This window comes from Lithobates pipiens, unplaced genomic scaffold (assembly GCF_037356315.1).
Source record: "Lithobates pipiens isolate NorthernLeopardFrog02 unplaced genomic scaffold, aLitPip1_a1.2 Scaffold_28, whole genome shotgun sequence".
Taxonomy (NCBI): Eukaryota; Metazoa; Chordata; class Amphibia; order Anura; family Ranidae; genus Lithobates; species Lithobates pipiens.
The window spans coordinates 5,868,549-5,895,689 of NW_027507789.1; the positions used below are offsets into that span (position 1 = coordinate 5,868,549).

Here is a 27,141-nt window from a genome sequence, read left to right on the forward strand (position 1 = left end):
TCCTCCATTCGGCCGCTCCGTGAGATGATCGCGGGTATGCCCGCGGCGATCGAGTCCGCGGGTCCCGCGACTGGACTCACGGGGGTCCCGATCAGCGCGGGAGCGTGCCGCCGCCGGCGCGCTCCCGATGGCAGGGCGGCATTGAATATTGGACGTACTTGTACGCCAATATGCCTGCCCGTGCCATTCTGTCGACGTACATCGTCGTGCGCTGGTCGGGAAGTGGTTAAAAAAAAAAAAAAGCCTGACTCGCTTTGTGAGCGTCGTCTCGCAAGATGAGCAGGATTCAAGCCTCTGGGGTGTGCAGTACTGCATTTGGCCAGAGGTGCGGGGGCGCCGGTGACACTCAGAGCCACTAAAAAATACTCCATTCCCAAGTGGTCTCCACCCCCTCCCACCTCTGGCCACATGCGGTACTGCATAGACAAGCAGTGGCTCTGGAACGGATTATGTGAGTTTCCATAATTTCCTATGAGGGGAAACTCGCTTTGATATACGAGTGCTTTGGATTACAAGCATTCTTCTGGAGCGAGTTATACTCGTAATCCAAGGTACTACTGTATTTCTACTTTTACGTCCCCATTTGTCTTTACGTTTACAGATTTGTTGGACGGATCCGACTCCAAAGCACCTTCAGCCATCACATTAGAATGGGAGATCCTTCGTACAGCCTGACGACACATATGGGGCGGAGATTTGGCTAAAGGTAACGCCTTGAATTCTGAACACCCAAATCCATTTTTTGGGGGAGAATCTTTTAGGATTTTGTGAAGATGGCTTTCATTTTAAGTCTGTGAATTTTCTATCATCCATGACAACCAATTAGCCTTACCATAATTCTCAAGACAGCTGATTGGTGGCTGAGAGGTATTATAGATTGTTCTCATTAATAATAATTGATGATCAGAGGTGTTGATGTGATTTGAGGGAAGGGCAGATAGTTCTGTATAAACCATACATGGCTACTAAATCCCACACAGTGATGATCGGTGATTCTGCACCGTCTGATCTACTTGTCTCAATCTACTAAACTGTAACAATCGTTATTTGCCATAACATTCTTTTTATTTTCAACAGTAGCGATCGTTATTATAAATAACACATTCATTATAATGGTGACGAGCCGATTGCCATAGGAGGAGAGAGAGGATGGCACACAGCGTGGAAATGAGAAAAGGGGCGGCCTGAAAAAAAAAGTCAGGAGCTTTAATTATTCCAAAGTGTCTGAAATGAGGATCGTCAGTTCTGGGCGCATCGCTGTCGATCGTATTGCAGAACGTTCTCATTTCAGACGCTTTTTGGGCTATTTGGATTGTAAGCTCTCCAAAGCATCTTGTTTTGAATTCTAATGTAACTCTACGGTTTCCCTTTTATTTTATAAAGCATTTCACAAACAGTTGGGTATAAATCCTGTATAATAATAATATGAATGGGCCAGTTCTGACTTTTCGGTAAGTTACCACGGAGAGACCGTTTCTACAGGTGAATTCTTCCCTCTGATCTCCACCACTGAGATGTAGCTCTTATTATCGGGGGTTCCTTGAAGGGTTCCTCCATGTTAAGGCCGAGAGAGGCTGGTTTAGACTTTGTGATTGGTGAATTTGAATATGAAGATTTGTCTCGTACATTTTTTTGGCAGGTAATTAAAATCATAAAAAAAAACAAAAAAAAAAATAAAAATCATAAAAAAACTGAGAAATAAATACAAGAACAAGGCAGATAATATTAGAAGTTGTTCTCCTTCTTCTTTTTTTTCCTGAGGGTTCTGTAGAAGAAGCTGGTTACAATCCCTGGATGGTCTTGGACATGAGGCTCAGAACATTGGGGCCTTGTAGGTGAAGATCGGCCAGCCTTGTACAGGTCAGTCCACCTACAATTAATATTTCAGCTTGTGGGACAAGTTCTTGTGTCTGCAAAAGAAAAATCTCCATCCACCTCCTCAGCTTGCTCTGATATATTTTCTACTCTCTAGTCTTAAGCCTCATACACAGGATCCGATTGTTGGCCAACCTAGCGTCTTACTTTTGTCCGAAGGGCGTGTGCCAGGATCTTGTTGGCCAACAAACACAAACGTAGTGACGTACTCCCGAGGAATTTCAGCTCTTGAGCGCCACCCTTTGGGCTCCTTCTGCTAATGTCGTGTTTGGTGAGCATTGATGCGTGTTTGTACTTTGGACTTTTGTGTGACGGACTTGTGTACGGACGATAGGAAAATCTGACAACAGACGGCTTTGTCCGCCGAAAATTTACTAGCCTGCCATCCAACGTTTGTTGGTGGAAATATGGGCAACAATTGTCTGATGGAGCGTAGGAACGGTCGGATTTTAGACCAACAGTCATCACAATTCCCTGCCGCAAAATCCGATCGTGTGTACGAGGCTTTAGCCTCCATTCACACTTGTGCAACCTGTCATGTGACTTTGGACATCAAAGTCACATGACAAGCCCCAGCCCATTCTTTTGCAATGGCACCCGTTGGAATCTGGGCAACTTAAAGTTGCCGTGTCTTTGAAAAGGTGCCTCCACTACTACTTTGGTCCAGAGAGTCGGAATCAAAGTAGCACTGGAAACAATGGTGGCTTTGGGGATGCCAACGTTCTGTGGACCAGGTTCACCAGTGTAATCAATCATTTTGTTTCCATGAAATTCTGATTCGTCGCGGTCACTTTCACGCTTGTATGACCTTAAAGTGGTTGTAAACCCTTACAAACCACTTTGACCTACAGGTAAGCCTAGATTAAGGCTTACCTGTAGGCCTAAGAAATATCGCCTAAACCTACACTGTTTAGGAGCTATTTACAAAAAGACAGGCACCGATGTCTACGGCGCGTGCACCGTAGATAGCGGCGTGCAGGCGCACTATCACCGTTAGCAGCATGCCGCTCCCGTGCGCATGCGCATGCGCGGGAGTGACGTCATCGCTGCTCCAGTGCTGTGAGTGGCAGGAACAGCGATACCTGGAAGAAGATGGATGCTTCGTGCTACAGGGGACAGCGGTGACATCGCTGGCTCCTGTGTCAGGTAAGTGACACATAATGGACTACTATGCGATGCGATGCGATGCATAGTAGTCCATTATGCTTTACCTTTGCAGGGAGACAAAGAGGAAGTAAACCAATCAGGGTTTACTTCCTTTTTAAAGTCGTGATTTTTTTGGCCACGACTTGAAGCAATGCCTGTGTATTCTTGAGGTCTATGGACCTCAAGTCGCATCAAAGTAGTGTAGGGACTACGTTGAAGTTGCACAGATATGAACGGTACTCATTGGAAATCATGGGGTACGACTTGTCATGCGACTTTGCAATCCCAAGTCACACAAGTGGGAAAGGGGCCTTAATAAGAATGATTCCTTACTACAGATGGGCAGTATGGCGACTTAGTAGGTTAGCACTGGGGGGGGGGGGGGGTCTTTGGATTGAATCCCACCCAGAACACCATGTGAATCTATTCTCCATGCGCTTCCTCCAGATACTCCCAATTCCCTTCCACACACCAAAAACATGCTGGGAAGTAAAAGAATAAGTTCACCTTTGGAAACATTCCCACTCCCGCAGCGCTGGGGACAGTAAAGGATATTGTAGTTACAACCCCAGGCAAAAAGTATGGAATCACCACTCTTGGAAAATGTTCATTTAATTGTGTAGAAAGAAAAAAAAACGAATCACAGACATGCCTTAAAACTATTTTCATTTAAAGCGTAACTCCACTCTTGTTGAGGAAAATACATTCCCTTCTGGGTGATCTCTGCACATTGCAAGGATTATAACAAACTTTGTTGCAGATTCCGACCTTTTTTGTTACTCTGAGGAAATTCCCTGTGTGTTTGTCTGTGTCTCTGTGCTTAGTGGGTCTAATGGGAGTGGTTTCGTAATTAACTGTCAGGCGTGCAGCTGCAGAGCACTAATGAGGAAGTCTGTTGGGCCTGCAACCCTTTAGGCGTGTTGCTATTGAAAGTATCGCTCAAAAAAAAAAAAAAATGACATTTTTGTTGCAGGGGATGCCTGAAATCTGACTTGTATCTTAGTGCAGACTTCTGAGGAAATTGGTGAGCCAATCATACGAGCAGGAAATGATGTTCCTGGGGGCGTGGTCAGTACATGTTCTAGGTGGCAATATTGCAATGTATTCTCAGAAAAAGACAGCGGCTGCAGAGTGAAAAGGAAAGTTCATTTTTAATAACATTCAATTACAAAATGATTAGTGTTGCAATCATATGTGCTATATTATTTTTACTTTGTCCCCCCCCCCACAAAAGTGGAGTTTCCCTTTTTAACAATCCAACCTTCTGGCTTTAAGAAACAGATAAAAAAAAAGAAAAAAAAAAAGAAAGAAAACTGTAGTCAGTTGCAACTGTTTTTTGCAGATCAAGCAGAGGAAAAAAATATCATTCAATTCTGAGGCAAATATTATGGAATGGCCATGTACTTTGCAGTTCTAAAACAAACATCTCCATAAGATTACATCCTAAAACATGATGTCATCACCACCAATCATTCTTCTAATTAATGGAATAAGAAAAGTGATGATGGAATTTTTGTTTGGTGCCGTTCCAATGAAGACGACCGCCTGAAGAAAAGATGCAAATTTCCACAATCATTGATGATTTGGGGGGTGCATGTCAGGTACGGGGGAGGTGACAGTCATTAAATCTTGAATACATTTTATATTATATTGAGAATTTGGACACTTTTTTTTTTTGTATTCCATCAATTAGAAGGATGTAATCTGATGGGGATGGTTGTTTTAGAAAAGCAAAGTACATGGCGATTCCATAAAATCAGAATTGAGTGATTCCATATTTTTTTGATCTGCAAAAACAGTTGCAATTGACTACAGTTTTCTTTCTTTTTTTATTTTTATAATGGTTTCTCCGAGCCAGAAGGTTGGGGTGTTAAATGAAAATAGTTTTGAGGCATGTCTGTAATTATTATTATTTTTTAATCTTTTGCACAATTAAATGAACATTTTCCAAGAGTGGTGATTCCATATTTTTAGCCAGGAGTTTGTATAATAATAAATGCAAATTTTTTATTTTTTGAAGGTAAAAATGCATTTTTTCGTCTTCTTCTTAGGAGCCTGTAAGCCCATGCAGATCGCAGGTGCAATGTCAGTACAGCTGTTTGCCCCCTTACCACCTGTACAGGTAGACAGTTACAGAAGTCCAGGAAGATCAATGAACTACAAGTGTGCTCACCAGCGCCCCTAGCAGGTTCACTGAGAACTACAAGCTGTCTGCCACAGTGGGAGATGGTACTTGTACTTGTAGTTTATTAATTCTGAGTCCTGTGAATGAGGCTGCTGTGTGGGCAGCAGTGTTTTTGAAGTGGGGAGAGGATCCCCTGCCTGCTGCCACAATGGGGGGGAGAGAGAGAATGTGTCGCGTGCTTTAAGTAACATGATACACTCCTGAATAGAGATGTAACATGTTACTAAAGTGGGATGTATCCTTTAAAGCAGTGGTCCCCAACCTTTTTGGCACTGGGGACCAGCTGCGTGGAAGAAAATTGTGCCAAGGCCCAGCGAGGGACTGGGGGTGATGTACGCACACACGTGGGGGGGAGGGGATAAGCGAATTTTGCTGGCAATTTATCGGACAATAGCTGGTGTTCGGCTGTTGGTACTTCCATCATCTTGGCACCATGGTTGGTATGGTGTCAGAATGATTGAAGCGCATTATTTCTTATATTACATTGTAATATGAATGAAATAGTTCAACTCACCATAATGCAGAATCAGTGGGAGCCCTGAGTGTGTCACTTTCCATGTCGCCTGCCACCAGATGAGAAATGCCACTTGTCAGGCTGCCTGTCACCAGTTGAGGAATGCCACATCACCCGCCAGTGCCACCAGATGAGGATTGTCACTGCATTGGTGACACTGGTTCAGTGGTCTTTCTTAAATGAGGGCAGGAGAGCAGAGATGCGGGGTGGGCAGTGAGAGATGATGTCATCTCTCTGCTCCCCGCCGCACCTCCGACATTCTGTATGCTGTGAGGGCGGAAGAGCGGTGATGCTAAGCGGGCAGGGAGAGATGATGTCATCTCTCTGCTCCCCGCCGCACCGCCGACATTCCGCACGTTGTGAGGGCGGAAGAGCGGGGATGCTAGGCGGGCAGAGAGAGATGTCATCTCTGCTCACCAGCCCGCTTCTCTTATTCGCCCGCCCGCTTTCCTCTCTGATCCACTGGTGCCTTACAGCCTGCCGCGGCCCGGCTGCAAAGACACTACGGCCCGGTAGTGGGCCGCGGACCGGGGGTTGATGACCCCTGCTTTAAAGCTCACCCTTTTGCTGATGCACGTATGGTTAAGATGCAAGCCTGCAATGAAAAGATGACTTATTGGTGACTCTGGAGCAATGCAGTTGCTGGCCAAAAGTCCACATATCCTGTAGCAGCCAATCGGTTTGCCCCTCTAACTTCCTAACTCAGGGATCTCCAAACTACGGCCCTCCAGCTGTTGCTGAACTACACGTCCCATGAGGCGTTGTAAAACTCCGACATTCACAGGCATGATGGGAATTGTAGTTCCTGAACTGGAGGGCCGTAGTTTGGAGACCCCCTGTGATGTCCCAACTGACACTAAGAACTGACAGTTGGGTCTGAGGCTTCCCGGAGCAGACTGTATAATAAATAGGGGTTTGTGGGGGATGCAGACACAATTCACTCGCTCAGATGATCGATCTGCATGTATCATTTCATCTCCTGCAGCCACATTGGTTGAGTGAAGGAGTGTGGGGCCCTGTCACCATCAATTCACTTTGTTTATTGGAAAAGTACACAGAGAAGCAGCAGATTGACGTTGGCCATGTGTGCCTGAAATACACTTCTGTTTACTTGATCGCTCCTTGGAGTCCGTGCCGGAGAAGAGAGCGTTACGGTTCTGATGACTTTCATGTGGCCGTCGCCCGGAGGAGGTAGGTAATAGTTCTGTCAGACAAGTCTGGTATGGTCATCCCAGCAGACCCACCGCTGTTGTGTCCATATTACAGTATTCAGTGATCGGGGGGAACCCCAATGTTCTGTCCTCTCTCCCAGTTATCTGGGGTCTCGCACCTTTTCTTTTTTCCCTACCACAGACTTTTTGCAGGTTAACATGAGCAGCAGTAATGTGGGCAGATGCCACAAGCTACAGAAGAAGAGTTTGCGGGAGCTGTTGCGGTCGGCGTCGCGGTAGAAGCGATATCCCAGGTAGGAGATGTACAAGTTGATTGGCAGGGAGATGATGGGAAAGTTCCAGGTGGTCACATCTATGGCCGGGGCCAAGGTGGACAGTCCTATGAGAGCGAGGCAATGCCGCAAGGCCACCCGCCGGCACATGTCTGGGTGTGTGACGGACATCATCCGGTAACCTCCTCGGGAATAATCTTCTCGCAGGTTCCAGCTCAGAGCATTGAAGTGGGGGAACTGCCAGGAGTAGAGGATGGCACCCAACAGCAGAGCACCTGAAAGGCAAAGACAGCAATGTCAGCAAAAAGGGCTAAAGTAATCTCTGTGCTCAGAACCCCACGAGGGCAAAACGCACTGCGGTCACCATAGGTAGGTGCCTAACAACCCCCCCCCCCCCCCTCCCCTGCTGTTGGGAGACATTCCCTGAATTTCCCGGACAATGTGATTAGCTGCCTCAGTAATCACATGATCAACAGCCTGTCCTACCAGCTCTCGATCTGTGTGTGAGAGTGCGGTTATATAGTACAGGGGACGCCAGGTGAGCATAGGTGGCAGCTGCACACTATATTGTCAAAAGTATTGGGACACCTGCCTTTACACGCACTTGAAATTTAATGGCATCCCAGTCTTAGTCCATAGGGTTCAATATTGAGTTGGCTCCGCCCTTTGCAGCTATAACAGCTTCACCTCTTCTGGGAAGGCCGTCCACAAGGTTTAGGAGATGTGTCTATGGGAATGTTTGACCGTTCTTCCAGAAGAGCATTTGTGGGGTCAAGTACTGATGAGGATGAAAAGGTCTGGCTCGCAGTCTCCGCTCTAATTCACCCCCAAAAGGTGTTCCATCGAGTTGAGGTCAGGACTCATGTGGACTGATGTACAGGCCAGTCAAGTTCCTCCACCCCAAACGTACTCATCCGTGTCTTTATGGGCCTTGCTTTGTGCACTGGTGCGCAGTCATGTTGGAAGAGGAAGGGGCCGTCCCCAAACTGTTCCCACAAAGTTGGGAGCATGAAATTGTCTAAAATGTCTTGGTATGCTGACACCTTAAGAGTTCCCTTCACTGGAACAAAGGGGCCAAGCCCAACCCCTGAAAAACAACCCCCACACCATAGTCCCCCCTCCACCAAATGATTTGGACCATTACACAAAGCAACGTCCATAAAGACATGGATGAGCCAGTTTGGGAGGAGGAACTTGACTGACCTGCACAGAGTCCTGAACACCTTTGGGATGAATTAGAGAGGAGACTGAGAGTCATGCCTTCTTGTCCAACATCAGTGCCTGACCTCACAAATGCACTTCTGGAAGAATGGTCAAACATTCCCATAGACACCCTCCTAAACCTTGTGGACGGCCTTCCCAGAAGAGGTGAAGCTGTTATATCTGCAAAGGGCCAACTGAATATTGAACCCTCCGGACTAAGACTGGGATGTCATTAACATTCATGTGCGTGTAAAAGCAGCCGTCCCAATACAATATAGTGTACAACCAGCAGTAAGAAGTTAAAAATAAGTCATTATAACCCCCCCACCCCACCCCACCCTTAGTATTATATTTCCCCCAGACAAACAAGCACATTTTTTTTTCCTTACACACGTCAAAATGGGCATTTTAGACCTTAAAGTAAAATTTCAGACAAACCCTAAATAGTCTTTAAATGTCTCCTCCTAAGGCCGGTGTAAGAAAGACATCTGTACTACCAATTTTAAGCCTGCCCTGATGAGGAGAGGAGAGGAGAGGAGAGGAGAGGAGGCGAGGCTCCACAATGGCTGGTAAAGCCTGGAGTGGTGACCAGATCAAAGGGGGCTGAACACAGGGAAGTATCTACATCATTCTGGCTTGGGTCAAACTGCAGCGATGGGGGAACCCTGCGGATCCAGTGCGGCTTCCGGCATCGCATTCAACTCGCAGGCAGTTCACACTGCCCGATGCGAACTACTGGGGGGTGTCGATACAAACTTAATGACACTCCAATTTCAGTTGGCATATCACAGTGTGAACTGTCAATTCGGATCACATGTGGGGTGTGCGGACACAGCATCCGTTGGGCAGCGGATTGCAGCCAGTGCTTTTGGCTGAAGTCAGCTGAACGACTCTGGCCACACACAGAGCTTTGCGTATTAAGGAACAGCAATTCTTCTCCTTACAAAGTGGGGCGAAAAGAGAGAGAATAACAGTAAAAGCACCACATATTAAACCAGTGGTGGCCTGTCCATACGGGGCACGGCCCCCTGACCCAAGCGCCTGGCCCCTAATCTACATGCAGGGCGCCGGACACATGGATTCTAATGGGTTGTTTATTTTTTAGCAGCACATGATTAGAGCCTGAGGTTCTAATTGGTTTAAAAAAAAAAGGGTGGGCTTGGGGTGCAGAACAATGCGCCCCAAGCCCACCCAGATGTGACAGATTAGCGAATTGCTATTCGCTATTGTCGTTCTGATTCTTCTTCCAACCAATCAGGAAGCGGGTCCCGAGACCTGTCACCCACTTTTCTGAGGAGAAGCAATCCTAACGGAGGAAGCGCTGCCCAAAACCTAGATGGGGTAAGTGCGGGGCTGGCAACTGCCCCCCCCCCCCCCCAAAAAAAATAATACCACCACTGCATTACACATAGTTATCTCCTTCCCAGTGTCAGTGCCAGTTTGCCACCCCCCCATCACAGGCCCACACTGATGCCAGAGTCTGTAGACACCATCAATTATTAATCACTTATTGGGAATTTTTTTTGCAGAATACATTTGGCCTAAGTTAATAAAGAAATTCAATTTTTTGATTGGATATTGTAGAAATTTATATATACATATCATTTTTTAGTCTTTTTTTCGTTTATATTGCTAAAAAGTTCAACGGGGAGCAAATACCCCCAAAAGAAAGCTCTATTTGTGTAGGGGAAAAAAAGATATAAATGTAACTTGTGTACAGAGTTGCATGACTGCGCAATCACCAGTTAAAGTAGCACAGTGACAAATGGGAGAAAATGCCCTGGTCATGAAGCGGGTGGGGGGGTGAACCTTCCCGAGAGCAAGTGGTTAAAATTTCACGCAAAGTGACCCAAAATGACCATACTGTAGTTACATAGTTAGTAAGGTTGAATAAAGACACCAGTCCATCCAGTTCAACCTGAGTGAGTGTCTACAATTATCCCTATCCCTGTATATTACACACTCACATCGGTCCCTACCCTCAAGGAGCCCACAATCCAAGGTCTCCATTCATATACTAGGGGCCAATTTTGAACAGAAGCCAATTAACCTACCTGCATGTCTTTGGGGTGTGGGAGGAAACCGGAGTACCCGGAGGAAACCCACACAGGCACAGGGAGAACATGCAAACTCCAGGCAGGTAGTGTCATGGTTGGGATTTACAGTGAACAGTAAAGTGATGGCTGTAAAGGTTTTAAACCATCACCCGGTGAAAGGCGGCACAGTGGTGTAGTGGTTAGCACTCTCTAGGCAAGAGTGCTAACCACTACACCACTGTGCCGCCTGTCCCCGGGTGATGGTTTAAAACCTTTAAAGCTCACTGTAAAGAGTCACATGGGCTTCCATTACGGCACGTGTGCCAAAGGGCTCTGGCAGAGCTCATTAGCAGGCGATTTCCTGTACAAAGATGGCGAAGCTTTGGAACTTCCCTAATAGATATATTTGCGCATGCGCGGGTGTTTGGCAAAAATGTTGTTTTTGCCTAGGTGAGAAGTGCTACTTTGCACAAATGGCATCAGTTATGGCAAAAAAAAAAAAAAAAGAACATTTGGGGTCCGTTCACAACATGGCGATTTGAATCGCGGCGATTCCAGAATCACGGAAAAATGCGGGACAGCGTTTGCGATGCCGTTATTTTCCAATGGCGCTGCGATGTTGGCGCGTAACAAAATCGTGAGAACCATGTTTCCCCCCAAAAAAAGTTCCCGTACTCCTTTTGGGCGATATACGTCCCACGATTTTGTTTGCGTGATGATCACTGGAAAAAATAAAATAAAAATCGCACTGCGTTTGGGGGGGGGGGGTGCCATTGAGAAATGGTATTGCAAACGCGTCCTGCGGTGATTCCGCCTGCAATTCGAAACACCTAGGTGCAGACACTCCCCCTAATTCGGCATTGAGCCTGAGACCTCTGTCAGGTTTTTACTGCTGCCAATGTCGCCCCGGGTAGGATTTTCCCCTCTCCACAACCCAGCCAAGACTAAGAAACGGAGGGCTAGACATCCTGAGAAAATGCCATGCGGGCATCGCTGGCGGGTGTATAGGCAGAAAGAGGCTGCAGAAGATCAGCAGAACTGACGTGCAACAAACCGCCCCCACCCCCCCCCCAACAAAAATACTGAATTTATAGAAAACGATTGTTTCGGATACATGGCGCTCCGGCAAGCTCAATGTCATCCAGTCGGGTTTCCATCTATTTTAATAAGAGTGTTTGTTCCAGCGGGCAGACGCCGCACTCTTCTAACACATTAGTCGCCCTCGTGTGTAATGAAATCCGGCCTGAGGGCACAGCACTCACTGTGTGTTATTTACACAGCGAGCAGAGAGGCCGATCGGGGCTGAGAAAATAAATGATTGGAGGAGACTCCATCCTTCATCGTGGCGAGGATGTTTGTTTCTTTGTTATCTAAATAAACCAAAACCAACCCCACAGGAAGAGCCCCGGCCACCGCGGGGGTCCCCCGACGTCACGTCACTGTTTACACGTAGGGTGACAGCTGAGGCTTTCTGCCCCCGAGTGACAGCTCGGCGGTTTTATTGTGTCGTGGGGGCAGGATGGATGAGGACGGGGCACATGGCGCTCTGGGGGTACACGTTGCTCTAATCCTAACAGAATACTGGTAGATTGCAAGCTCTTCAATCTAAGACGTCCCTGCAGAACGCCACATGTTCCAGTCATCTGAATAGCTATGTACATGACTCTGCATATATCATATACAACACCACTAAACCCCCCCCCCCCCCCTCTCTTTTGGTGGCACTGTGCAGGAATTGCATGGCCCGTGCTGGTGCATACACACTGGGGACACATTAACCTTAATGGGAAGTCTGCAGACAGGCGGCCCTCCTACTGAGATTCTGGAAACTTCAGCTAGAGGCTGTGTGTGGTGCTGGGCAGTGCCACCTTAACAGTACCCAAACCAGGGAGATGTGACCTGTGCCATGCATAACATGCCACGGCAAACAGTGGGTGTGGCTAAGCTATTCTACATATTGGGGGTGGCTTTTTATCTGATCTTTTACAATTTTCTTTTCTTTTAAAGTTTTAATTTAATCATTGTTTACACAATGCTGTTGGGGGGTCTTTTGGTGAGGCATCAGGGGTCTAAACAGACCCCTGAAGCCCCACTTTTAACGGGGAACGCCTATGCTTCAATTAGGAACACAGTGCGTGATCAGTACCAATTCCTCCCACTGACACCAACGATGGCGGGGCGCCATTCCTCCCACTGACATCAACAATGGGGGTGACATTCCTCTCACTGACACCAATGATGGGGGCACCCTCCCACTGACACGAACCATGGGGGTGCCGTTTCTATAACTGACACCGACTGGACACCATTCCTCCCACTGACACCAAAGATGGGGGTGCCATTTCTATCACCGACGCCAACAACGGGGTGCCATTTCTATCACCGACGCCAACAACGGGGTGCCATTTCTCCCACTGACACCAATGATGGGGACACCAATCCTCCCACTGACACCAACGATGGGGGCGCCATTCCTCTCGCTGACACCAAAAATGGGGGGGGGGGGTGCCATTCCTCTCACTGACACCAATGATGGGGGCATCCTCCCACTAACCATGGGGGTGCCATTTCTATCACTGACATCGACTGGACGCCATTCCTCCCACGGACACCAAAGATGGGGGTGTCATTTCTATCACCGACGCCAACAACGGGGCGCCATTCCTCCCACTGACACCAATAATGGGGACACCAATCCTCCCACTGACATGAACCATGGGGGTGCCATTTCTATCACTGACACCGACTGGACGCCATTCCTCCCACTGACACCAACGATGGGGGTGCCATTCCTCCCACTGACACCAACGATGGGGGTGCCATTCCTCCCACTGACACCGCAATGATGGGGACACCAATCCTCCCACTGACACCGACTGTGTGCCCTCCCACTCACACCAACGATGGGGACGCCATTCCTCCCACTGACACCAATGATGGGGACGCCATTCCTCCCACTGACACCAATGATGGGGACGCCATTCCTCCCACTGACACCAATGATGGGGACGCCTTCCACTGACAGGAGATTTCGCCTCCTCCTACTTAACACATTTTTTTTAAATCTCACTGCCCACCAAGCCTGAGATATTGTGGATTCCCATCAATGGTGGGGCATTTTCTCATCCCTTTGGCCTCAGTCCGGCCCTCCTAAAGTCTGCAAGGCAGGAAACTGGCCCCTTGTTTAGGAAGTCTGGAGACCCCCGCAATATACAATACACCTTCCTCAGGAAGAACTAAGCACAGCCCCTCTCCCTCATAGCATCCTGTCAAAGCACAGGTGCTCTTTAAACGAAGGGATAACCTTTTAGAATTTTTCTGAAGCTGTAACATCTTTAAATTGCACCATTCAGTGAGAGGCAATTCCTTGGATTGGATGTAAGCTGTATTAGAGCAGAAGAGAATGGTCCTTGCCTTTGATTGAGCTATTGACATCGGTCACCAGAACTCGCTCTGACACAATGCAGACTGATTAGGTGGGAATGAGATTATGGGGGGGGGGTTGGATAAACAGCGACTATTAGCCTTCCTCTCACAATCTGGATTTCGTACAGTTGAGCAGAAGACTTCAGTCTGACCATCTGATGGGGAAAACGGACACTTTTCTGTGCAGAGCGGAGAAGTCACATGACCGCGTCCCATCCCGAGTCCTAATGCAGAACTGTCCGGGGATGGATGTGAAAGGTGAACATCCAATAGGAGACAATGGTGCCAGACCCTGAAGGGTTAAACTGAAGGCCATCATATGAAGAGGCAGCCAAGTGATGACAGAAATTGGTCCTCGTATAATTAGGCCCCAGAATAGGGGAAGTGAATAGCGCTGATGATAATTATCGGGAGAGCCGCCCGAAACCTCTTACCAATTTCTGTGTATTGTAACAATGCCGCCCTACACCAGTCACGGCCAATCTGTGTACCAGACGGACCCCGCTGTGCTCTGATGGGGGGTCACCACTGACTGCTGTACAAACAGAAATCATAGATGAGGGTCAGAACCTCCAATGGCTCCCACCACATCTAGTGTTCCCTCGCCCGTTCTACCCGGACACCAGAATGATCGGAGAATAAACAGATTTTATTACAGGGATAATAATAGACTTACCAGCATCCAGGCTGCCGGTTGCAGCGGTCCAGCCCATTATGGGCGGTATGGCGCCCACCACGGAGCCCACCCATGTGTTGGCGATGCTCAGCCTCTTCATGGGAGTGTAGCAGCATGTGTAGAGGAAGATGTTGAAGGCACCCAGTGCCCCGGTCAGGGGATTGACGGCCAGAGTCAGGATGGAGATCCCGGGGATGGCGCACGCTGCAGCGAAGGACACCGCCAGAAGAGGACTGTGGGGGACAGAGAATTTCACATAAGAGAACAAAATCAGCTTATACCATGATATAGACCCCAGGGGTCTCCAACTACGGCCTATCTGGCACTCTGATATAAGAAGGGGCTCTGATGTGGACCTTTATGTTAGTGGGGGCAGGGATGGGGAATGGAAAAGGGGGGTGGGGGGACTGTGATGGGGACCCAGATGTAAGGGGGACTGTAATAGGGACCCTAATGTATGGGGGAGGACTGTGATGGGGACCCTGATGGGGATCCCAATGTGTGATGGGAATCCCAATGTAAGGGGAGCCTCATAGGGACCCTAATGTAAGAGGGTACTTTGATGGGGACCCTAATGTAAGGGGGGGGGCTGTGATTGGACCCTAATGTAAGGTGGGGGGATACTGTGATGGGGACCCTAATGTAGGGGGGCTGTGAAGGGGATCCTAATGTAAGGGGGGACTGTGATGGGGACCCTAATGTAGGAGGGTGACTGTGATGGGGACCCTAATGTAAGGTGGGGGGGACCCCAATGTAGTGGGGGGGGGGAATGTGATCGGGACCCTAATGTAAGAGGGGACTTTGATGGGGACCCCAATGTAGTGGGGGGGACTTTGATGGGGACCCTGATGTAAAAGGGGGGGGGGGGGCAGTGATAGAAATTTACTTAGTTCGTTTTACTAAAATTTCTTCTCCTTTGCTCTAAATCGAACACAGAGATTTCAAAAAGAAAGAATCACATTTATAAGGGGCTTTTTCCGCCTGTATACGACGTGCTCCTCATACTGAAAGGTTTTAGACAATACAAGACTGACAAAGCCAACACTCTTCAGTGAATGTTCATGTTATATTTACACACAGCTACAACTGAACTATGCAGAATCATTGTTATCAGCAGCCTTGAGGTTGTCCACCAACATCCTTCCTTGAAATAAAAGTCACTCGTACCAACAGTTCTGATTTATTGCTGGTGTGTGAGAGACAGCATTAAGTGTTGCTTCTTAAAAAGAAGAGGAACTTTTTGACAGGTACCCGCTCACACTTCCGGTCAGATTGCCACGCCCCCACCCTTCCCACACAGTCTTCCGGGAACATTCACAAAGCTCAGCATGGCTTGCGCATGCACAGGGGCCAGTCCCACTGTGAAGCCCCAAGCAGTCACACCGGCTTCCCAAAGGCAACATACTGGCGCCTGGACTGCAGGACCGGCTCGGGTGAGGGCAGCGCTGGATCTCTGGGCTGGTAAGTGCCCTATTATTAATCACGTGACGACCAGTTCAAAGTGTTTGTGAACTCAGAATTCTAAATTACAGGCACACCACCCCATGTAAGTCTTTTCTAAAAACAAGGCTGGTAAATACCTATTTAGGGCGATCTTCAGGCCACAGCAGGAGGGGCTGAGATCTCACTCTGACGTCAGCTGGGGAGGTCACATGGCCGCTCAGCCCCTCCCACGGAAGCCTCGTCTCGGGGCTGTAAAGCGGCCGCGAGTCACGTGACTGGCCTGAAGATCGCTCTAAATAGGTATTTACAAACCTCGTTTTTAGAAAAGACTTACACAGCGTGGTGTGCCTGCCTATAATAGAGGGGGTGGCAGTGACCATTGTATGTTTTATATTTGTACTGACCGGGGTAGGAGGGGGACAGAGGCACATAGATGACAGGCAGGGAGGAGGAGGGGGAGGGGGAGAAAGGAGAGCAGAGAGGACAGCTGTGGATGACGGAAGGATGTACTCTGACCATGGTGGTCGGGGCTCAGCACGAGATCGTCAGCAAGTACGCAGCCAATGATTTTGGCTGTGAACCTGCTGATGGCTGCAGCCAATCACAACACAGATATGGCTGTTTCTTTCTCCCTTATTTCACGTATCGTTCTAAGCAGAAATTAGGAAGTAAAGCCAGCCGGTCTGTGAGTAAAATCAGTACAACAGATGCTTGTGAGGCACACAGACACTCCTTGATTGCCCTCCTGAACACCCTTGCCACCCACCAAGTGTCATTAGTACACTGTACTGTATTATCACTGATCACCATATTGGTGTCACTAGTGGCGTCAGTGTCAGGTAACACCAATCCCTAACTGCCTGCCACATTATAAGTCGCTGATCACTGCCATTACTAGTATAGTGTAGAAGAAAAGAGAGTAAAGGAGCACCTGGTATCCAAGAAAGGGAAGTATATTTATATTTTACTTGAAGTTTCAGCAGTAAAAAAGGAGGGGAACGCATTTTGGGGGACTAAAGACTCCCCTTTACCTGTTGGAAGGTGCCTTTGGCACGTGAATCTGGACTGTTGGATTTCCACAGCACTGGCTGTGTGTTCAGAGGCAGTTGTCGAGTCTTTATTCCCCCGAAACGCGTTGGCCTCTTTTTACTGCTGAAACTTCAAATGAAATATACTTGCCTTTCTTGGATACCGGGCGCTGCTTTATTCTCTTTTCTTCTACATTATACATGGAGCCGACCTTAAGGACGCACACAGAGGTAGCAGCCCAAGCCTGACCAGAGCTTACCACCACCTTTTTTCTAAACTTGGCTCGGACCTCTGGAAACCAATTCGTTCCATCTGTCCACACCACACCTACCTACAACACTGACCGATCGAGTCAGTCCATCGCGATCTACACCTATTCTTCTCAATTACTAGTATAGTGTTGGTCCGAGTCTGTATTCTGGTCATGGTAAGAACTATACCAGTGTTCCCAAAAATATAGTGTCCCCCAGTATCCCTAATAATATAGTGTCCCCAATAATATAGTGTCCCCCAGTATGCCTAATAATATAGTGTCCCCAATAATATAGTGTCCCCCAGTATCTCTAATAATATAGTGTCCCCAGTATCTCTAATATAGTGTCCCCAAAAATATAGTGTCCCCCCAGTGATACAGTATCCTCAATAATATAGTGTCCCCAGTATCCCTAATAATATAGTGTCCCCAATAATATAGTGTCCCCACTGATAAAGTGTCCCCAGTAACATAATGTCCCCAATAACATAGTGTCCCCACTAATAAAGTGTCCCCAGTAATGTCCCCAATAATAGTGTCCCCGTTATCCCCAATAACAGTGTCCCCAGTATCCCCAATAACATAGAGTCCCCAATAGTGCAGTGTTAGCCAAATCAGCCCTGATCACTGCCACTGGTGACATGTAGAATACATTTTGGAGACATTTATGAAGAAGTTGGATATGTTTTATAACAAAGTAAAAAATATTGTTACTTTTACAAACTTTTGTTTTTTTTTATTATAAAAAAAAAGACCATAACAGATGTAATCAATTACCACCAAAAGAGAGCTGTATTTGTGTGGATTTTTAAAAATTTTTTTTTTTATATAAATTGAATTTGTGTACAATTTCGCATGACCGCGCAATTGCCAATTAAAGTAGCGCAGAGCTCCGGAGGGCAAGCGTTTAGAAGTCGGTGGCTACAATGTTGAGAGCGGATTTTTAATTTCTTATTTCTAGGCTGAAGAATCCGCTTTAAGAACAAATGAATTCATAAGTTTGCCAAATCACCACGACAACAAGAAGACCAGAATCACCGCATGACGCAGGGACAGGCTCACCGAAATCGCCAAGTGTGCGATTATCTGTGCGAGTGGAACGTGTGACCGTCAGGCCGCAACAGAAATCTCCAAGTGTGCGATTATCAGTGTGATTATCAGTGCGATTATCAGTGCGAGTGGAACGTGTGACCGTCGGGGGCCAACGGAAATCTCTACAGGAAGTTACAGAAGTCCTGCAGCACGATGGAAATTTATTTATATTTTTTTCAAAATCAACCTAAATAAATTATTAATAACAAAAGTCTCTGCCAACACTTGTTGGTGTAGTGCTGAGAAAATTAAGGCAGTCACATCAGTCTCTACACCAGAAGAGCTTACACTCTAATGTCCCCTCCCCCCACAGTCACACACTATTATACATTTCTATAGCTCTGACATATACCGTAGTGCTGTACAAAGAACATTGAGCCAGTGACATCAGACTCTGTACAAGAAGAGCTTACACTCTAATGCCCCCTCCCCAGTCACACACTATTACTATACTTGTATATAGCTCTGACATATACCACAGCGCTGTACAGAAAACACTGAGCCAGTCACATCAGTGTCTGTACAGAGGAGCTTACACTCTGACTGTGAACTACGCAGCAGTAGAGCAACAAGCTGTAGAACGATCACCTTGGAAGATGAATATAAATCTCTACAGATTGTAGCCCCGGTGTCCCTGGTATTCTCCATAACGGTGGGGGAGGGGTCTGGACTGGACCCTGTTTGTTTTTCCTCTCCAGCGAGGGACCTTCCATAGTGAGGTCTGTATATTTCTATCCAGCCCCATATGTGACGACGCTCCACACACACCAACACGGGATTGGATTCCCTACAATCCATTATAATCTTTTCTACAAATAAACTATAATCAGAGCAGGAAGAATATGTTTCCATTGTGCTACTATTGTTTAACTCTTTCCTCTCTCTGCTACCACATGAAGCCAATTAATACGGACCAAAGAATTTTTTTTTTTCAAGCTGAGCATTAAAAAGAATCATACAGATCGTCCTTTATACTGAGGACCGATGTCACTGGTCTCTAGTGATTGGATAGGCTGTGTTCTCATTAATATGAAGGGTCTCGGTGATGTCACTGGTCTCTAGTGATTGGATAGGCTGTGTTCTCATGAATATGAAGGGTCTTGGTGATGTCACTGGTCTCAAGTGATTGGATAGGCTGTGTTCTCATTAATATGAAGGGTCTCGGTGATGTCACTGGTCTCTAGTGATTGGATAGGCTGTGTTCTCATGAATTTGAAGGGTCTTGGTGATGTCACTGGTCACTAGTGACTGGATAGGCTGTGTTCTCATAAATATGAAGGGTCTCGGTGATGTCACTGGTCTCTAGTGATTGGATAGGCTGTGTACTCATGAATATGAAGGGTCTCGGTGATGTCACTGGTCTCTAGTGATTGGATAGGCTGTGTTCTCATGAATATGAAGGGTCTCGGTGATGTCACTGGTCTCTAGTGATTGGATAGGCTGTGTTCTCAGGAATATGAAAGGTCTCGGTGATGTCACTGGTCTCTAGTGATTGGATAGGCTGTGTTCTCATGAATATGAAAGGTCTCGGTGATGTCACCGGTCTCTAGTGATTGGATAGGCTGTGTTCTCATGAATATGAAGGGTCTTGGTGACGTCACTGGTCACTAGTGACTGGATAGGCTGTGTTCTCATAAATATGAAGGGTCTCGGTGATGTCACTGGTCTCTAGTGATTGGATAGGCTGTGTACTCATGAATATGAAGGGTCTCGGTGATGTCACCGGTCTCTAGTGATTGGATAGGCTGTGTTCTCATGAATATGAAGGGTCTTGGTGACGTCACTGGTCACTAGTGACTGGATAGGCTGTGTTCTCATAAATATGAAGGGTCTCGGTGATGTCACTGGTCTCTAGTGATTGGATAGGCTGTGTTCTCATGAATATGAAGGGTCTCGGTGATGTCACCGGTCTCTAGTGATTGGATAGGCTGTGTTCTCATGAATATGAAGGGTCTCAGTGATGTCACTGGTCACTAGTAATTGGATAGGCTGTGTTCAGCCTGTTCAGCAATAAGTCCCCATTTCCCATCCAGGCACACAGGGTCTGTCAGTTGCACTCTCCACCCTGTGGCAGTAGGTCGGGTGTGTTGTGTGTTGCAGATGAAGACAAATTGGCGTTCTCGGTCTGTATGTGTCAGTAATTTTTGCTGGTGTTATACTCAGGCGATCCTCATAGTTCATTACCTCGTAGTCATTACCAGTGAGGTGGGGATGGGGGAGATGAAGGCTTTCAACAAAAACATTAAATCATTAATCTCGGCCCCAGGCGGAGATTCTCTCCTTTATTAATATGATAATACATTCTCGTGTTTAACCCTTTCACAATCGCAGACAGTCAAAGAGCTGCTCACGAGCCACGAACAGCCCTCACTGCACTAGGAAACGAGCGGTCCTGCACCTGGCTGAGAAGCTCCATGTGGAGATACAGATGGGGTGGAATTCATCCTCTGCCTGGCTCTGCTCATCTGACCTGAAACATAAGGAGCGCGCCCGAGGCAGCGACGTACCTTTAATGTAACACCTGCTTCCCTCACATGAACTATTCCAATCATTCTTCTTCAAAAACGACTGACCTTTGAGTACAGAGGACACAGCACCCCCACACTAAACCATCCGACCACCCAAAACAGCACCTGTACCCCCTGAGTGCAGCTTTTCTCAACCTTTTATCAAAGAACCCTTCAAATCATTTTCAGAAAACCTTTGAAAAAAACAATTCCTTGGTGGTCAGTGGGAATGATGCCCCTTAACATTGGTGGTCAGAATGCCACCCTTGATCATTGGGTTCATGGATCTGGCTCTGCCAAGTAGCATTGACTCCAGAACTATACAGGTGCCAATCTAGTGGGAAGTCCAGCAGCCGCAGCTCAAGGAACCGCTAGCAACCTCTATAGGAACCCTAGGATTCCATGGAACCCTGGCTGAGAATGGCCGATGTAGAGATTAGCTTTGTTCTCTATCCCGGGACAGCACTGTATTCCCAGTCATATGAAATCTCTCGGCCTAAAACAGATATTTGCAGAAGAAAATCACAGAATGAGGATAGCATCATATTTCAGGAGCGTGTGAACAACCCTGAACATGGGAAACACCATCTCAGAAGTCGTGTTGACGTGTTTCTGAAAATGCTATTTGCCTGGCTGTCATTGTTTTTTTTTTTAAACACCCTGAGCAAATAAGAGTTTATGACTTTTACATATGAATACTGCCTATATTTACATATGAATGCAGCTTCATTATTTACATATCAATACTGGTATTTACATGTAAACACAGGGTCTGCAGGGGAATCGTCTGTACACAACAATAGGGCAGAGCTGGGCAGCATTGGTAACATAACTTCACACTGAGATATCAGGACACAGCACAGGACTAAAGCCTCAAGGGATGGGGGAATTTAAACTGGGATGGTTGGCAAATATGGAGCAGCTGCTTTGGGCCCCAGGACAGCTGCCCCTTTTGCCCCGTCTTAAATATGGCCCTGGAGGGGGTCCTGTCAGGTAGGCTGTATGGGCCCCCCCCCCCTGTGATTTCTAACAGCAGCCATGATCAGTATTAGGAGTTGTTGTTGTGCAAGTGAGATGCCAACACAAAAGCAACGAATGACACACTGTACATAATGCCCTGGAGCATCATTGGTCGTTATTTTGGTGCTGGTAGCCAAACCTCCTGCACCATGACGCTGATCCAGGGCAAACTAGGTTTACGTGTTCGGTTGGGAAACGCTACTTAAGTACATCCAATATATCTTTCTTACTATCCTTCCTTTACTATCCAACTTTATTTTTTAAAAATATTTAGAGTTCAGTCCTTCTAGAGCAGGGCGCTCAAACTGGCGGCCCCTCCAGCTGTTGCGGAACGACAAGTCCCATCATGCCTCTGCCTATGGGAGTCATGCTTGTAACTGTCAGCCTTGCAGTGCCTCATGGGAACTGTAGTTTCACAACAGCTGGAGGGCCACCAGTTTGAGACCCCTGTTCTAGAGCATGGGTGCTCAACCTGTGGCCCTCCAGCTGTCACAGTCCCATCATGCCTCTGCCTGTGGTAGTCATGCTTGTCAGCCTTGCAGCGCCTCATGGGACTTGTAATTCTGCAACAGCTGGAGGGCCCCCAGGTTGAGCACCCATGCTCTAGAACAGGGGTTCTCAAACTGATGGCCCTCCAGCTGTTGCAGAACTACAATTGAGGCACTGCAAGGCTGACCGTTACAAGCATGACTTCTACAGGCAGAGACACAATGGGACTTGTAGTTCTGCAACAGCTTGAGGGCCGCAGGTTGAGCACCCATGCTCTCAGGGAACCTCGGCTCTCCAGCTGTTTTGGAACTACAAATCCCATCATGCCTCTGCCTCTAGGAGTCATGCCTGTGATTGTTAGGGTCTTGCAATGTCTCATGGGACTTGTAGTTTCAAAACAGCTGGAGAGCCGAGGTTACCAGGGGTCTCAAACTGGTTGCCCTCCAGCTGTTGCAAAACTACAAGTCCCATGGGGCATTGCAAGGCTGACAGTTACAAGCATGACTACCCCAGGCAGAGGCATGATGGGACTTGTAGTTTCAAACAGTTGGAGGGCTGAAGATTGAGCACCCCTGCTCTAGAGGGAAACACAACTTTTGTAAAGAATAGGCAACTGTGTAAACTAGAAAAGATATAGAATTTATTAGTTGATTGCACCCATTTTAAACGATACAATCAATAAATCTATTTTTCACTATGTTTGGCACCTTGTCGTCTCTTAGCATCCAGTAAATCTTTTGTAGAGTTTCTGAATCGGGGATCCTGCCAGTGACAGCACTTCCTGTTTCAAGCTGACCACGCTGAGCCACCGCCTAGTAAATTAGCAGCAGCGCTGTCGGCCCGCCGCGTATCCTCCTTCAGTTGACTGATTATAGCCGACAACACCGATACTAATACGGCAAGGCCTTGGGCTTAGTGTTGTCGGCCCGAAACGGGAAGTGCCGCTACTGGAAAGATCTGCTGAAGAAAACGGCATAGAATGAGAACTGATGGCGGCAAACATAATGAAGAATAGATTGTAGGTTTACGCAGAGTGTAAAGACAAGAACCAGTTCCACATTCCTCATCCACGGCTATGATTTGTAACGTAAGACGGAAAGTGTGATCAAAGGAATGAATCTGCATATTTATGATCAGAGGCTCTGCTTCATGTCAGGTTGACGTTCGATATGTTTACGCTATAAAATCAATAAGAACGACCGCGGAAGAAAGTTCTTAAAAATAAAAACGCCCGGATTCTGCCTACTTTATATTCCCAGATCCCTCTTTTCCGGGCTCTTGGAAAGCATTAGTAATGTCCGCTTTCTAACTTGTACCTACAGGTGAACCTAGAATAAGGATGACCTGTAGGATAGAGCCACATGATTAATCGTTGTCACGATTGCCCCCCCCCCCCCCCCCCGCGATCTGAACAAAGCATTTTCCTGATTCTTTCTACGCAGAGAATTCTCTGTTGAAGCCAACAGCTGTCACCCCCCCCCCCCCAAAAAGAAAAAAACAGGTATTCTACCAAGTATCACAACATTCCTCAGCAGCTGAGGTAACTATAAACATTGTAACGTTTTGTTCTTTAGATCAAAGGAATGAACTTGGGTCTGTAAATGAGGGAAGTTTAACCACTTAAAGACTAAACCTTTTTCTGACATTTATTGGTTTCAAGTTATAACCCATTCCCGCCGAGCGTACGCAGATGTGCGCACTCGGCTTTCGGTGGTCATCCCGGGATGATGCCTGCAGCTACCGTTTTTTTTAGAGCCGGCGATTGGCTTTCCAGGTATAACAACTAATGCAGCTAAAAGCCGCTCGGCTGTTATACAGGAGGAGAGGGGGGGGGGTTGGGCGATGTCGCTCTTACCGGGCCTCCCATCCAACCGGGAGACCCGATCTGCGATGCATCACTTCCGGCGCCTAGAGACAGACTGGAACAAAGCCGGAAACAGCTTCCTTCCAGGCTTCTGAATGTAAAAACGGAAGTGACGTCACAACGACACTTCCCATTTACTCGGCTGCCAATGGCGCCGGTTTAAAAAAAAAATATACAGTATTCAGAATCGCCGTTTTCAGAGATCTGAATACTTTGAAGTGAAAAGGAGGGATTTGGGGTCTTTTAGACCGCCGATTCCTCCATAAAGAGTACCTGTCACAAGGGATGTTTACATTCCTTACGACAGCAATAAAAATGATTACAATTTTTTTTTTTTAAAAACACAATTTAATTATATAAAATTAAATAAAATAAATAAGAAATTTTTTTTTTTTTTAAAGCGTCCCCACAAGCTCGCGGAGCAAAGAAATCGCATACAAAAGTCGCGCCCACGTAATGTAAACGCTGTTAAAATTACACATGTGAGGTATCGCCGTGATCGTCAGAGCGAGAGCAATAATTCTCGCACTAGACCTCCTCTGTAACTCTAACCTGGCGTCACCTATGGAGATTTTTATGTACCGTAGTTTGCCAACCATTCCACGAGCGCGCGCGCAATTATAAAGCGTGACATGTTTGGTATCTATTTACTCGGCGTAACATCATCTTTCACAGTGTCTTTTTCCCAAAAAGTCATGTTTAAAACAGCGCTGCATAAATACCGTGCGACATAAAATATTGCAACAATCGCCATTTTATATTCTAGATTCTCTGCTAAAAAAAAAATATATATATATATATATATATATATATATAATGTTTGGGGGTTCTAAGTAATTTTCTAGCAAAAAATATGGATTTTAACTTGTAAACACCAAATGTCAGAAATAGGCTTAGTCATGAAAGGTATAATCAGTATTTTTTTTTTTTGCTAGAAAATTACTTAGAACCCCCCAAACATTATCAAAACATTTTTTGCAGAGACTCTAGAGAATAAAATGGTGGTTGCTGCAATATTTTATGCCACGCTGTATTTGCGCAGCGGTCTTTCAAATGCAATTTTATTGGAAGAAAAAAATACACTTTCATGAATTAAAAAATAAACGTAACCAGTAAAGTTAGCACAATTGTTTTGTATAATGTGAAAGATGATGTTACGCCGCGAGAATCGTGATTTTTATTCTAAGCAAAAAAAAAAAAAAAAATCGTGATTCTCATTCCTCTTTTTGAATAAGTGATGATTGTAATTTGATGAAATTATTAAGCCCTTTTGGAAAAATGTGCTGTGCTTGGGTGCGGGGGGGGGGGGGGAGGGTGGGGGTTAGGACAATATGCTGGTTCACATCACATGCACTACAATGCCAAACATGGTGGGTGTGTATGTAGGTAGGCTGTCCCTCATTTACAGTGTGACATCATCACGCACCAGTGTGGATGTGGGTGGGGGTCATGACGGGTGCTGTGCCAATTGTACCCACCCACAGTGTGACGTCATCACGCACCATTGTGGATGTGGGTGGGGGTCATGACGGGTGCTGTGCCAATTTTACCCACCCACAGTGTGACGTCATCACGCACCATTGTGGATGTGGGTGGGGGTCATGACGGGTGCTGTGCCAATTGTACCCACCCACAGTGTGACGTCATCACGCACGCGCTTATCCTGCAAACTATAACAAGGAGGAAATGTGAGCGTTTCTTTATAGGGAGAAAACAGCATCTCCCGGCAACACAAAGACTGCATGATGCATACAGGAGCTGCTTGGGTACAAAAATACATCTAAAAACAGACTATTCCCTTTTAACACAAGGAAGTTACTTTGGTCACGGTGCTTCCTACAGCGGGCATCGTACGGGAACAGAACCTACCGCCGGTGCGAGCCGCACTTCAGACATCCTGATGGCGCACCCGGCACCCACACCGTGACTGAACCCAGAGCTGGCGAGCCGATAATAATTCTATACATCATTAATAAATACATTAAGATGCTGATAAACATTGGCAGCCTGGTCTGGCAAGATATCGGCATCAAGTCCTGCCAAGAAAATCTGTGGAATTCACAGCAGACGACGGCCCCGGGGGGGAGGAGGGGGGGGGTACAGACACATTCTGCTATATTTACACAAAATCCCTTATTTACTAAACTGGAATCCCACCAATAAACTCCTTCAGAGTCATCGCTACAATCCCACAATCCCCAGGGTTTTTATGTAAGTCGGAAACAAATACGGGAGCAAAAAACTAACAAAGTTTAGTCCTGTAATGAGAGGAGAACCCAACCAGAGAAGTGGTACTGTGCAGAGTCCATACATACAGAATAAGAAGAGATACCGAGAATTACACCCGACATACAGGACAGGAGAAGTGGTACTGTGCAGAGTCCATACATACAGAATAAGAAGAGATACCGAGAATTCCACCCGACATACAGGACAAGAGAAGTGGTACTGTGCAGAGTCCATACATACAGAATAAGAAGAGATACCGAGAATCACACCCGACATACAGGACAGGAGAAGTGGTACTGTGCAGAGTCCATACATACAGAATAAGAAGAGATACCGAGAATTCCACCCGACATACAGGACAAGAGAAGTGGTACTGTGCAGAGTCCATACATACAGAATAAGAAGAGATACCGAGAATTCCACCCGACATACAGGACAAGAGAAGTGGTACTGTGCAGAGTCCATACATACAGAATAAGAAGAGATACCGAGAATTCCACCCGACATACAGGACAAGAGAAGTGGTACTGTGCAGAGTCCATACATACAGAATAAGAAGAGATACAGAGAATTACACCCGACATACAGGACAGGAGAAGTGGTACTGTGCAGAGTCCATACATACAGAATAAGAAGAGATACCGAGAATTACACCCGACATACAGGACAGGAGAAGTGGTACTGTGCAGAGCCCATACATACAGAATAAG

At 46.7% G+C, this 27,141-nt stretch overlaps 1 protein-coding gene across 1 annotated transcript in view; it reads right to left on the reverse strand.

Annotated features, from left to right (window-relative positions):
• Window positions 1-1,043: 1,043 nt before the first annotated feature.
• The window catches only part of COX10 (cytochrome c oxidase assembly factor heme A:farnesyltransferase COX10), a 161,354-nt gene continuing 135,256 nt past the window's right edge, over window positions 1,044-27,141 (reverse strand). The window contains exons 7-8 of the mRNA XM_077458622.1: window positions 14,506-14,738; window positions 1,044-7,439 (exon numbers count right to left, since the gene is read on the reverse strand). Coding sequence (XP_077314748.1) covers window positions 7,033-7,439; window positions 14,506-14,738 — 640 coding nt within the window. The 3' untranslated portion in view covers window positions 1,044-7,032. The remainder of the gene's footprint in view (window positions 7,440-14,505; window positions 14,739-27,141) is intronic.